The sequence below is a fragment of the Urocitellus parryii genome, chromosome 7 (assembly GCF_045843805.1).
Source record: "Urocitellus parryii isolate mUroPar1 chromosome 7, mUroPar1.hap1, whole genome shotgun sequence".
Classification (NCBI taxonomy): domain Eukaryota; kingdom Metazoa; phylum Chordata; class Mammalia; order Rodentia; family Sciuridae; genus Urocitellus; species Urocitellus parryii.
This window is the reverse complement of record NC_135537.1, coordinates 182,267,077-182,280,058: the sequence shown is the minus strand read 5'-3', so window position 1 is coordinate 182,280,058 and position 12,982 is coordinate 182,267,077. Positions and strand designations below refer to the sequence as shown.

The following is a 12,982-nucleotide window of genomic DNA, read 5'->3' as shown; positions in this document are numbered from 1 at the left end:
CTGAACTACAACTCCAGCCTGAATCTTCCTCTTCTAGGGCACTAGTCCCACCATGAAGATCCCACTCTTAAGACCTCACTGAGCCATCTCCAAAGGGCCCACCTCTGAAGCCCAGCATGCAGGGCATCAGGGCTTCAGCAGGTGAAGCCCAGGCACATAATCCAGTCTGCAACACACAGGGTGCCACAGACACACAGCAGGGTGACTGCAAAGGATGACCATGTAGGCCCAGCCAGACAGCAGTGCCAAAAACCCAAAGAAAGACAAAACCTCAAAACAGTGAAAGAAAGAAGTACAAGTAAATTTCAAAGGAACATGCACTAGTGTAGATCTGGTCACGAGACCAAAGGCACACCAGTAAATTAACTTGGAAAATTTTAATATAAAACACTTTAAGTTGACAAGGAAGATCTACTAAGGGGGATGACAAGCATGGCATCAGTGGTAGGGAGCACACTCCCTCTAGGGGGATGATTCTTAGGGAAGAGATGCACTAGTACAGGCCCGGCCCAGCTGAGGTCAGAGCTTGGAGGGCGTGGCTGTCCCCAGCGGCAGAGAAGGCACAGGTCAAGTCTTAGAAACATCAGTACGTGGAACTCAGCAATGTATCAAAAAGTAACACATCAGGACCCCGTGGGGTGAGCCATAGGGATCCGAGATATAACATTTCAATATCAAAGACATAATGTGGCACATCAAGAGAAGGAAGGAGAATGGCACACCATTGTCTCAGCTGCAGGGAAGCACTAACTTCTCCACATCGGCTCAGGATGAACACTCCTGCAAAGCCAGCAGGTAGGAGCGTCCTCAATCTGACACCCGTGAAAAAAAAAACCACAGCCCATGTTCCACTTAAGGACACAGCACAACACATTCCCCTCAAGTGATCCTTGAGATCAGAGCTTAGCACCAGTTTTATTGCTTGTATTTAACAAGGCACCAGAGGCATCTGGTGGCACCACAAATAAAGAAAAATAAATTAAAGACATAAAAGTTGGAAGGAAAGAAGGAAAACTGAGTATTTGCAGATGACATAATTATACCCATACACGATCTCAAGGAACCTACAAAACAGCTATCAGAACCAATATGTGAGTTCAGCAAGTTTAGAGGAAATGAAATCAGTATGCAAAAATCAATCACATTTTTATATACTGTTCTTAAACAGCAACAAAACCTGAAAATTAAGTTAATTGTTTGCAAGATGCGTACAGTTGTAACCACAAAGCACCAGGACACCTAAATCAGCATGTGGTGATCAGGGAAGAGGATCACACTCGCCCCTTATGGAAGCACAGTGGATAATGTCAGTTAGACTGGGGACTCTGGAATCAGGCAGGGCAGGACGGAACACACCAAGGCTGAAATGAAGGCCAGACTGGAGCCCTGGGTTTGATTCTGGGACTTGCACCCAGTATTTGCACAACTCCAAGTTTTTCAAGCATGGTTCCTTCATCTGTGAAACATCAGCAAGGACACTTTACTGGATTAGGTAAGTGGGATGGGTGTGTGAAGCACAGTGGCTAGCAAGACCAACCACAGCACTCAGTACTAACCCAAAGAAGGGCCGGGGAAAGGGCATGTGCAGACAGAGCAAGGGGATCAACAGGGTGCACACGTGCCATGCCTCCAGGTGCCTGCAGCACCTCAAACACCAAGCCCCAAATGCAACAGACAACATGGCAAGAGGAAGGCTTATCCCAGAAGGAACATGTGACATGGGTGACTTCCGTGGTAAGTCACTCGCCTGGGCTCCCTGTTCCCTCCTGCTGACCACACCCCAGTCAGAATCAGCAAAGCAGCCTTGGGAGAGTGACGGCATGGCTGTGGCAGGCAGTGCCTCAGAACCCACTTGAACAACCCCTCCATCAAATGAACACTCCACTGCCGCAGTCTGGCTGGGCACAAAATAACCGAGCCACCACAAAAACTTGTAGATTCCAACAGCAATTCTTTATTCCAGAACTCACACCGGCACTCTACACGCACGGTCTGGGAGAATCCACTCCTCCACCGGGCTCTGCATCCCAAATACTATCTGAATCCTGTGAGAACTCAATGGGAACTCAAGGAGCGGGCGCCTGGAGGCAGCAGGATGCGCCCTATTCCCAGCAGGATACACCTTAAACCTGGAACCGCCCTAAACCTGGATGGCCCTAAACCTGGATCCGCCCTGGTCCTTGAGCAGGGTCACCTTTCTCAAACATTCATGCAATGTCACTGCAAATGACCTGGGTCCAAGGCAAGCCCATTTCCACAATGGAGAATCTTCCCTCTAAGCAACATGGGGTAGGCTGACAAGGAAATTGCCATGCGTCATTCCTACTTGGCTATGGTTCTCAGCAGCCCACTTCACAATTACCACAGCAGGAGATGCCCCACAGCATTGGCTGAGTTGACAAAAAGGAAGAAAGAAAAAAGAAGATAACAACAAGACTAGAGAACACTGCTGAGACAGATGTGAAATCTTTAAATATCTGTATTATGTTCATGGAAAACAAGGTGAGTACCCTTGAGACAATACTTGCCCCAAGTTGATCCACAGATTCTGCAGGACCCCAGTCAGAACCTCAGCAAAGAGGTTTACGTACAATCAATAAGCTGGTCCTGGCTGACGGGAAATGTGAGAGGCTAGAAGAGTCAAAGCCACTTCACAGGGGACAGTCTACAGCACAGCTACTGTGACCAAGAGAGTTCGGCACTGCCTGAGGACACAAAACTCATCAGCAGAGAACGGGTCCAGGGAACTACAGCATCAAAAGGCCTCCACCTGTGGTACCCAGCTGTCTCTTCCACACGTGGTGCTGGGACAGTTCAATACCCACATGGAAAAAGATGGCCTCTGACTTACTGCATACTGCACACAGAATAACTTGGATGATCACAAACTTCAACGTAAAATAAACTCTAAAAGTTACACAAACATACAGGAGAAATCTCTACGGCTCTGGGTGGAGCAGGCAAAGATTTCTTAGGTGGGACATTCCTCAAATGACTGCTTTGAGGAAGCACAAGGCATAGGCTGGGCAAAAATGCTCAACGATCCCCAGATATAAGATCATGTCGAAAACACAAGGACACTCGAAGACAGCACAACTTTAAAACTGGCAAGAGACTTGAGCATACATTTTCCCCCCTAGAAAAAGCTTTATTTTCATTGGGTCCAGGCTTGGGTGGGGCTCACGGTGGTTAAAAAGCTGCCTAAGGGTTGGAGGGAAAGGCTCAGGCCAAAGTCCTGATGCCAGGAGATGCAAAGGAGCCCCATCAAAGGCCACTGCATTCCAGGGCCTCTAGTTGTGCTTCAGGGTGAGTCTTTCAAAGAGATACTCGCCCAGGCCAGCCTGGGGGCTTGCCAGACAGTGAAGGTTAGTCAAGTGGTCTCCCATCTTCTTGATAAGCTTCACCTCCTCATCAAGGAAGTGGTTCTCCAGAAAGTCACAGAAATGTGGGTCTGTGCTAGTAAAATCCAAGGCATGAAGATCCTAAATGGCTTGGTTCAGCCAGGTTCTTCTCCAGGGACAAGGCAGCTTCCATGGTGTGCAGGGTGTTGCACCCCTCATCTGAGAAGGTTTTAGCATGCTCTGGAACAGGTCGCAGCCACTGCGCTAGTTTTGCATCTTTAGGAGACGCTCAGAGGCTTCACGCTTTTCCTTGGCCAACTCGTGGAAGAAGTGTCTCAGGTCCTCTAGAGCCACATGGTCATGGTTGAAATAGCCCAGAGAGAGGCAGGTGTAGGAGGCAGGCAGATGCAGACCGACCAGGCAGGTGATGGCAGCCTCCACCTCAGTGGAACGATTCTGACGAAGCTGGGAGGCCATGGTTGGTTGCCAGTTAAGAGCTAACCACAAAAATCGGAGTTGGCTGGTCCTGGAAGCAGGAGATGGGTGAGAAGATGGTCCTGGTGATTGCAAATGGAGATCAGACTGGAAATAAGTTGGAAATTGGAAGAAAAGGGAGTCCCCAGGTGTGTTCTGTCCAAACACTGTTGGAAGCAAGAGACAGATCCATGGAACGTCTGAGTGCGGAGGTTCGAGCATGCGTTTTATTAAAGAATATAAACTAATGGCCAGTAGCAAGGGAAAGCCTGCTTACCAAATGCAAATCACAGGACGCCTGCAGCTGCGACTCACCTCAGAGTCAGCAGGCCAGGAGTTCACACGCATGCAGCCCAGGGGCACGTGCACCTGGGAGGATGGTACCACACTTTGGGAAAAATGTGGGATCTCTAATCATAAAACCAACCTTGCTCCATGACCCAGGGTTGCACACTAAGGTGCTAACCCAGAGGAAGTGGATACATGAGGCCGCAGTGTGTCATATTTGTAGCAGCTGTTGGTAAAACCCAAACAACCAAAACATCCAGCCACAGTGAACCGCAGGGGCTGCAGTGCGACTTGTGAGGAGGATGAAGAGCCACATTACCATGGGGGCGCTGCAAGGGCTCCCCAGGCAGAGGCAGCACAAAGAGCGGCCTACAGCTTTCTATTTGTGCAGGGCTCAAAGAGCCAACCCTAACATACTAGAGAAAGGCCTGGGCATGGGATCAGGAGAGGGATGGCGGGGTGTGGCCCAGAGACACAAGGGACCTGTTGTGACAGCAGCAGAGGTTCCATGGTACACAATCTGCCACAGCATATCAAGCCATATGTAAAGGGGTTATTTTATCAAATGTCCTTTAATGTTGATTTAAAAACATAAAAACAACTGAAGGGGAAACTGTGGCATTTTGAAACAAATAAAAACAGTGTTTCACCAGCAGATCTGCAGTATGGGTTAAAACAAACAAACAAACAAACCAGTACCCTCAGATGGAAGCTGAGTTACAGGAAGGAATGAACAACAGATGAGAATGTGGGAGGTAACCCAACATTAACTCTGGGGAGTAGAAATAACATTCATGGGCACAAAAGTATACAGGACATAAGATGAGAAGAATTGCACAGAAGTCAGGAGTCAAGTAAATGGAACTGGTGCTCAAAGTCCTTGTGCTGCGTGGATGTTGCCAGATGCTAATTCAACACAGACCCAGAGAGCTCTCGAGGCCAAACCCAGCCAGCATCATGTGCTCCATAAGGCCTGTGGGCCAGGAGAGGTTCTGTATTCTTAAAGGGCTGTGGGTCTCCAACTTCCCTTCCTAGGACCCAGAGAGACTCTGGTGCACCTGTGTCACCCCTCAGCCTTGCCAAGCCTGGCTTTCCCAGGGGATACGGTCAGATAGCAGAGACACCAGACTCCATACGCAGGCAGACCACTGCCCAATTCTGGTTCTCCACCTCCCAGAGTCAGGTCCTCTGGGTTCTCCTGGTGGCCATGCATCCAACAGAAGGGAGGCTTTCCTCCTCCTGCCAGGTATTCTGCCCACACCTAGACGGCCTCTCTTTTACCACATCCACATGGAATCTGCCCCTTGAGACTAGTCATGCCTTCCCTTGTGAGAACCTTCCTGATGTGTCCCGAGCCCAATGTAACCTTTCTCCCTGTGAACATCCCAAGCCCTACCACAGACCCCTGGTTAGGAGGTGCTACATCCACCCTTCACCCAGGGCTGAGATGGGATGGAGTCACTCAGTCCTGTCCACAGTGTATACCCCAGGCAGAGAATGGTGTGGCTTCACCACCCACCTGTAGGTGGTCTTCATTGTGACTGCTCAGGCCACTCACCTGCTGTACACCTCAGTCTCCCCAGTTTTAAGAGGCAGATGACAAGAGCAGCACCCTTGAAGGGCCTCCTGAGGATGAGAAGAGGGGACACAGCTAAAGCCTGGCACAGAAGGTGCTCCTACCAAGGTACAAATCCGCTTATGGTTTCAAAGCCAGAACAGAGCCCCACCTGGGTGGGGGCTTGGAGCCCAGCAGCCCTGTGGCCTATGAGCAGCAGCTGTTCTACTCTAGAGGCTGGACTGTCGGCCCCTGATAATGCGTGTTTATACAATCGATGCTGATCGTGAATGATTTTTGTATGCTTTGGGGCTTCTGTGATCAGAATACTAACTAAGGGCTTTATGGAATGGGCTCAGCACCCTCGGTCCCCAGAGCTTTCCAGGACCCCATGTTTCCGGCACTGTGTAAGCCCTTCATTGCCATCTGAGGGCTGAAGAATGTTCCCTAATTTCTAAGCATGGATCGCACTGCCACTCTCTCAAAGGACACGGAATATAAATAAGCAGTGTAGCAGAACAGGCTTATTCATCAGGCAGCTAGGTGAGCACAGATAATGAGAAAAGGGGGGGCGGCTCAAGGAAGGCTGGCCCTGATTCATTTCCACCAGAGACAGACGCTTCCCAGCTTCAAAGACTGCCAGACAATCACAAAGACACACAGACACACACACCTGTCACATCTTGGCTCTCATCTGGTGCTGGGGCTCTTAACAAAACACCGTGCATGTCTGAGAGCAGTGACAAAGGCTAGGAAGGGCTTGCATCTGGGATCCTGGGGAACCTTCACCTGGAACAGATTTAGGGAAGCAGCCACTGGAACAGACCACAGCTACTGCAGAGCCACCTGCAGGGTCTGAAGCAGGGGGCTCTTCTGAGTCGGGGTGCAGGAGAGTCCTGGGCCCAAGTCTGACGTGGATGTGCCAAAGCCAAGCTGCAAGTGCTTCGGCAGTTTCCCTCACGTGGCCCAGGGCCACAGCCACATGCCCTCTGTCCACATGTCCTTGCCCTGTGCTCCCAAAGACATCCTTCTCACTGTCCACCCATAGTGTGCCAAGGATTTGAGGCCAGAGCATTTTGGAATTGGAGCCTCGGCCATGTGCTGGCGTTTTGCTGCCCTGCAGGGCGTGCAGCAGATGACCACATGGCAAAGGGCCTTCCTGGGAAGCCTTGGCTCTGTCCCTTGGCACTGAACCAACCCAGGGCCTTGCACCAGTGCAGGTCATCCAGCCAAGGTCTTGGCCTTGGCCACCAGCAGGAGTCTGAAGCAGGGAGCTCTTCCTCTTTTCCAGTGACCAAAGGAAAAGGTTACAGTGTGCCTGCAGCTGGACACTTGCGTGCTGTGAAGACGAGAGGAGGCCAAGTGGCCAAGACCATGGCTGGGTACCCTGTACTGGTGTGATGAAGCTGTTCTTAAAGCGATCCACACAGGGAGCTGAATGAAGGAATAAAACCATACGCAAAACTAAGCATTCAGAGTCCTTAAAAAGTTGGCAGAAATCAGGAATGCAAGTGGAGCCCAGCTAGCACCTCACTCACGCTCTGCACAACACCCAGAGTCCCAACAAGCATGCACCCCATGCCTCTGCACCACACCTCAGCCCACATGGACACCACACTAGGGTCCCAGGGGCTCTTCGGATGCTGTGCTGTTTTGGGGGGATCCTCCCACATTGGTAGAGCTTGGGATTTTGTTCAGAATAATGAACAGCTAAAGAATAAGGAATGAGACCAAGGAACTGAGCAGAAGAGTCAATTTCTGTTTGTTCCTGTACCTGCAACTGAAAGTATCTCGGCTACCAGTTAACCCACGCCCACATAGGCTTCCATGCTCTGCACATGAAAACCACACCAGGCGGGACAGACAGAGAGAGTGGCACCATGCCACCACCCTAGGAGTCAAGCTGATGGGTGGATGCCTTCTCTGTTCCAAGGCAGATGCGACCCACACAGCCGGAAGCTCCTCTCTTGGAAAGTAGGCCAGGAAGTGGAGATACAGAGACATCACCCAACCAATTACACAACCCTTTCCCAGCAAACCTCCTGGACAGCTTCACCAACATCACGCAAATGTTTTTATTCAAATCTCGACTATTCAAAAATTTATATGTTTTGAAATATAATAGGGTTCTTAAAACATTAACTACATATAAATTAAAAAAAAAAAAAACACTCATGCGCCTCTGTTCCCACTTGGTTCCGTCTGGCAGTGAGGAAGGTGACTGGGGTGACTATGAGTCTCTGGACTCACTGTGGGGAGGACTACCCTGTCACTTCCACCCCGACTGTCATTGGATGGGAGATGTCTCCAGAGAAGGCCGGCCTTCTGCTGGCTCTGAGTGGGGACAGTCTTGGATGCTCCCAGTGTGAACCCTGAGTCTGGGAGGACCTACTCTGAACCAGCTGTAGTAACAGTCCACCTGAGGAGAAGCCAGCGTCCATTTTCTGACTACTTCATTTTAGGAAATTTTCTTAAAAGACGAAAGCATTTTTTCCCCCAAAACACCTTCTACTTATCAGATGAGGCCCTGGGAGCTGGCTGGGTGGGCCAACTGACATCACACTGTGACACCAGGGGGCTGGGCCCAGGGCTGCTAGAGAGCTGCAGCCCAGAGGAGCGCCCTCATGCTCCCAGCTCTGGGAGGAGCCTGTGTTCTGGGTGCCACTTTCAGGGAAGGATCTGGGGCACTGTGCCAGGGCCTGTCACCCAGTGGCACGTTGGTGACAAGTACATTCTGTCACGTGCCAGGATACCCGTCCTGAGCACAATGGCCCAGCACTCTGCCTAGTGGGACCTGCTGCCTGGACCACTGGCGGAGTAGACATGCGAGCAGGAGCCCAGAGGACCTCCTTGAAGGGCACAGCTGGAGAGCAGCCTGCCTGGCACCATGTCTGGGAGTCCCCCGTGCCCACCCTTTCTATCTGAGCTCCATTTCCCCTACCCTCTTACATCTGACAGCAGCATTTGCTACAGTTTGGACGTGGGTTAAGTGTGTCCCCCAAACCTTCCTGTGTAAAAAAATCTGATCTCTATTGTGAGGTATTAATTAAGAGGGAGGAAACTTAAAGGCATTTAAAGTTGAGACCTTTGGGAAGTGATTAGAATTTGATAGGGTCATAAGGGTGGAGCCCTGATAAAGTTTGGTTGTAAAGTGTCCCCCAAAGCTCCTGTCCCCACATGAGTCCTCAGAGGGGAAGTGAATGGACTGTGAGGCTGCAGTCTAGTTGGTCCACCCTAGTTTGAATGGACTGGCTGGTGGTAACTGGACAGCTGGGGTGTGGCTGGGGGAGGCGGGTCACCTGCAAGGGGAGCAACTGCCCTGGGCCCTACCCCTCTCTCTGCTTCCTGACTCTGCCATGAGCTGAGTAGCTTTCCTCTGCCCCTCCCCTCGCCTCAGGCCCGGAGCAGTGGAGTGGGCCAGCCATGGACTAAGGCTGAGCCCCAGATAAACCTTCCTACCTCTAAGTAGTTCTTTTCAGGTATTTTTGTCACTGCAATGCAAAAGCTGACTGCAACAAGCTGTTGTGACTGAACCCTGGTGGCTGTGTAAGAAGTCAGACAGATACACACACACACAAGACCCTCTCTGCCTTGGGAGTCTACCAGAGAGGTTATCACCAGATGTGGCCCCTTAATCTCGCACCTCCAGAGTGGTGAGTCAATGTAAGACTCGTTTCTGTAATTTGTCCAGTCTGTGGAACAGAAAAAGGGCCATCACAGGATTCAAACCTCTATGTGAATTAAAACACAAGATCACAACATGAAAGCCCGAGTCTGACCTGGTTTCTGCTGTGTGCAGCCCCAGGCCATGGGCAGCTCAGCTGTGCCTGCCGCACACAGTAGGGAGGCCACGCAGCCCACAGCCGAGGCCAGCTCCACGCTCATGTGCACAAAGCACTGCTGAGATCAAAGTACGCAGCCAGGCCCTGCTGAAGGACTTGGACCAGGAGCAAGGACCACACCTGTGGGGAGGAGGGAGACCCAGATGGCAAGAGGCCCCCTGGGGTTTGTAGAATGCTGGTTGCTGTGGGAGCCGCACTGCACCAAGAGGGAGACGGACCTGGTCTTGAGTCCCTGAGACAGTGAACTCTGAATCAGACTTGGAGCTGCAGGCTGTGGAAAGTGTTGGGATTCCTAACTGATTGCGCAATGGCTTTCCAAGTGGCTCCACCTGACCTGACATGTAGGTCAACATCATCAGTCTGTGTGCTCTGGTGGTGCGGAGCGGAGAAGAGGAGTTGGCATCAAGGCAGGCCTAGCAGGTGGCAAGCTGTGGAGTTCACCAGAACCAAGATGAACATATTCTGAGATGACATCTCCAGAAAATAATAATAAAGCAGGTGAAAATAATGTGACACTTATTCTAGGAAATTTTCTCTGAACAGGAAACTCCCAGCAGCAAGAGAAGGGGCCATCCAACAGCAGTGGGCTGTGCAGGCTATGAGGCTTTCTGATTCAAAATCACATGTAATAACTGAAAATCTTCCTTCTTATGAGACCATAACATAAGTGGAAAAAAATCTAAAAGTTTATAAAATGATAGCATTTTATTTTACATGGAGACATCTTGCAAATGACTTGTGCATCCACTCAGAAACTGATCTAGCAGTTGTAGCTGGGCAGCTTCTGGAGCTATACATCAGGATTTCTCCTGGTGCAGAATAATTCCCAAGTACGGAATCAGTCGTGGCATAAAAATATAAACATAATTCAACCACTCACAATTTAACCTCTGCCGAGCCACAAGGGAGAGCAGCAACATGGGATTTCCAGCTACAGATGCTGACTTGTGTCCATTTCGTCTGACTCAATTCAATGGCGAACACGCCTGCTGAACGGTATCAGGAGAGCAGAGTGCAGGCCTGCTCCCAGCAACCTGGCTTCAAAAGTGACTCACAGTGAAGACTGGGGTTCTAAGTGTCTCAACAAGCTTTTAAAACAGCAAACCTCTCTGAACCCAGAACTGTTTTTCAATTTCACAAGTGCACTTCGATACCCACTTTTCCAAAGTCCCAATGGGAACATTCAGCTGGAGGAGAATGAGCAGATGTATGAGGAACATGTTTCTCCTTTGGCCTCTGAAATCTGAAGGACTTCAGAAATGTGAGGTGACATCACAACTGTAGATTATTTTGCATACTATGTTTTTCTAAAAACACTAAACAAGTCAGAACAGGAATTATTTAATTATTTAGAGTCCTTCAATGCTGCTGCAGAGTAAACTACATGTGTTTTTTTTTTTTTTTTTTTTTTTTCCTGTTTTGATTTTATGGTGCTGGGGATTGAGCCCAGGGCCTCACACATCAAATATCCACTCTGCCACTGATCAAATACCAGCCCCCGTGTGGACCTAGTTGTGCCTTTTATAACATGCACATTTGCACGCAGTTTGTGTCATTTGGATAATGCATCCTACCGGGTTATTTTTTACTTAAGGGCATAAGAGAGTGCCTGTGTGAGCACAAGTGCAGTTCCTGCATTCCTGCCACCGGAGCTGCAAGCATGCCACTGTGGGAAGGCAGTGTGACTGAGGGCCTCCTGTGTGAATTGTTTCCCACACACAAGGCCAGCGCTATTCCAGAGAGAACTTCAGCCAACGCTTGCTTTTCTGACCTAATGTGATAAGCTCAGGCCTCAGCCACTGCCACATACAATTCCATGACTGGGGCCCTGGAAACAGCCCTCTGGCAGATCAACTCCAGAGCACAAGGGTTCACTCAACTCCCCATTTTTTCCACACTGTTCAGGAGTTACAAGCACATAAAAGCAAATAAATGCAGGCCAAGTTTAGCATCGGATATACTATTTCAGATCCTAAGAGGTCAAACAGGAGATGCATGCACTGCTCGAGGAACCTGGGAAGCCTGTGGGCATGTGCACAACATGGTGCTTCGTGTGGGACACCCTGGCCAGCTTCTGGAACCTTCTGAAATCAGTCTGTTCCAAACAGTAAAATGGGCAGGGGATGGGAAAGTTACAGAACATCAAAGGGCAAGTTTAAGTTTGAGGAAATGGGTCAAAGCGGAGCTCTGAGCCGGCTGCTCTGGGAAAGCGGAGGTGACCTGTCTTCTGCGTTGGCTTAGAGTTTGGAGGTTCTTTTTAAAGTTCAAAAGAATTCGGCTTTTTATTATTTTCTTCTAATATGGCCTCATGTGTAGCTACCTCCTACACTGAGCATAACCCACACAATCTCAGAGAACAAATGGATGTTCCCATACGAAAGGGCAAGATGGCGAGTAAGGAGGTCAGGCGGGGGCCAGAACAGAGGAACATGGAGAGGGTCTTCCAATGAGGTCAACTTCCCAATTGACAAAAGCTGGACACAAGTAGGGACCCAATCAGACAGACACTTCTGTACTTGTACTCCTAAGTGTGGGATCCAAGAGAAAAATTAGAACAGATGCAGAGAGGACACCAATGAATAATAGCGAGGAGAGCGTGGACGGGAGGAGATAGGAAAAGAGGAAATTCCAGGGACCATAAAAAGAACAGGCCAAAACATCCCCCACTGGAATCTCAGCTCTGGGGCCCTCCTCTTCAGAGAAGTCTGTTACCGTGGCTTTTACAATAAACCTGTTGCTTGGTATCTTTGAGTCCTGTTCTTCAACTCTTTGCCGAGTAGAGACAATGAACCCAGCACTCCTAGATGGTAACACCCACAGGGTAGAAAGCGCTCCAGGAACCAAGAGTCGAGAAAGGAAGCGACCCAACCACAAGGGCTTCACAATCTACTCACTTTTCTATCAAGTCCAGTGTGACTCCAGGCACCAGGCTGACACATTTCTGCATGCAAAACCTGTAGAAAAAGGAAAGAGTGTGAGAGGCATGAATGGAAAACCTCACGTGCACCATGGCCTTCAGCAGCAGGGAGTTGAAGGCGGGTGGGCACGGCCATGGTAAACAAGCCAGCCCAGCTTCCTTCCTTCCCAAGGCTTCCGGGCTTTTAGATGGAAGAAAGCGCTGTCAGCAGGAAGGCACTGTCTGCAGTCCATGAAGCCTGTCCCTGGAGAGGAGCTCTGAGATGCAGCAGGAACTAAATACAGCAGGAGTCGACTAGACTTCCAGTTTTTTCCCTTAAGGAAGTGAGCTGGGGAGAGTCCTGGAGAAACGAACAAATAACCTCAAGGGACATAAGGGAAGCCAGGGGAAGACAAGCAAACACAAATCCAATTACATCTTTTTAATCACACAAAATCCTAGGTGTCAGGGCCAAGACTTCCTGCCTGCATGCAAAACCCGTCCTCAGGAGCTAGTGCAGAACCAGCAAAGCTTTGTCTCATTTGTGTGTGCTGACAGGAGGCAGGAAACCATCTTTCTTTCCTCC

At 49.9% G+C, this 12,982-nt stretch overlaps 1 protein-coding gene across 1 annotated transcript in view; it reads right to left on the bottom strand.

Moving 5' to 3' along the window:
• Rptor (regulatory associated protein of MTOR complex 1) overlaps positions 1-12,982 on the bottom strand; it is a 338,384-nt gene that overhangs the window by 116,777 nt on the left and 208,625 nt on the right. The window contains exon 8 of the mRNA XM_077800527.1: positions 12,395-12,454. Coding sequence (XP_077656653.1) covers positions 12,395-12,454 — 60 coding nt within the window. The remainder of the gene's footprint in view (positions 1-12,394; positions 12,455-12,982) is intronic.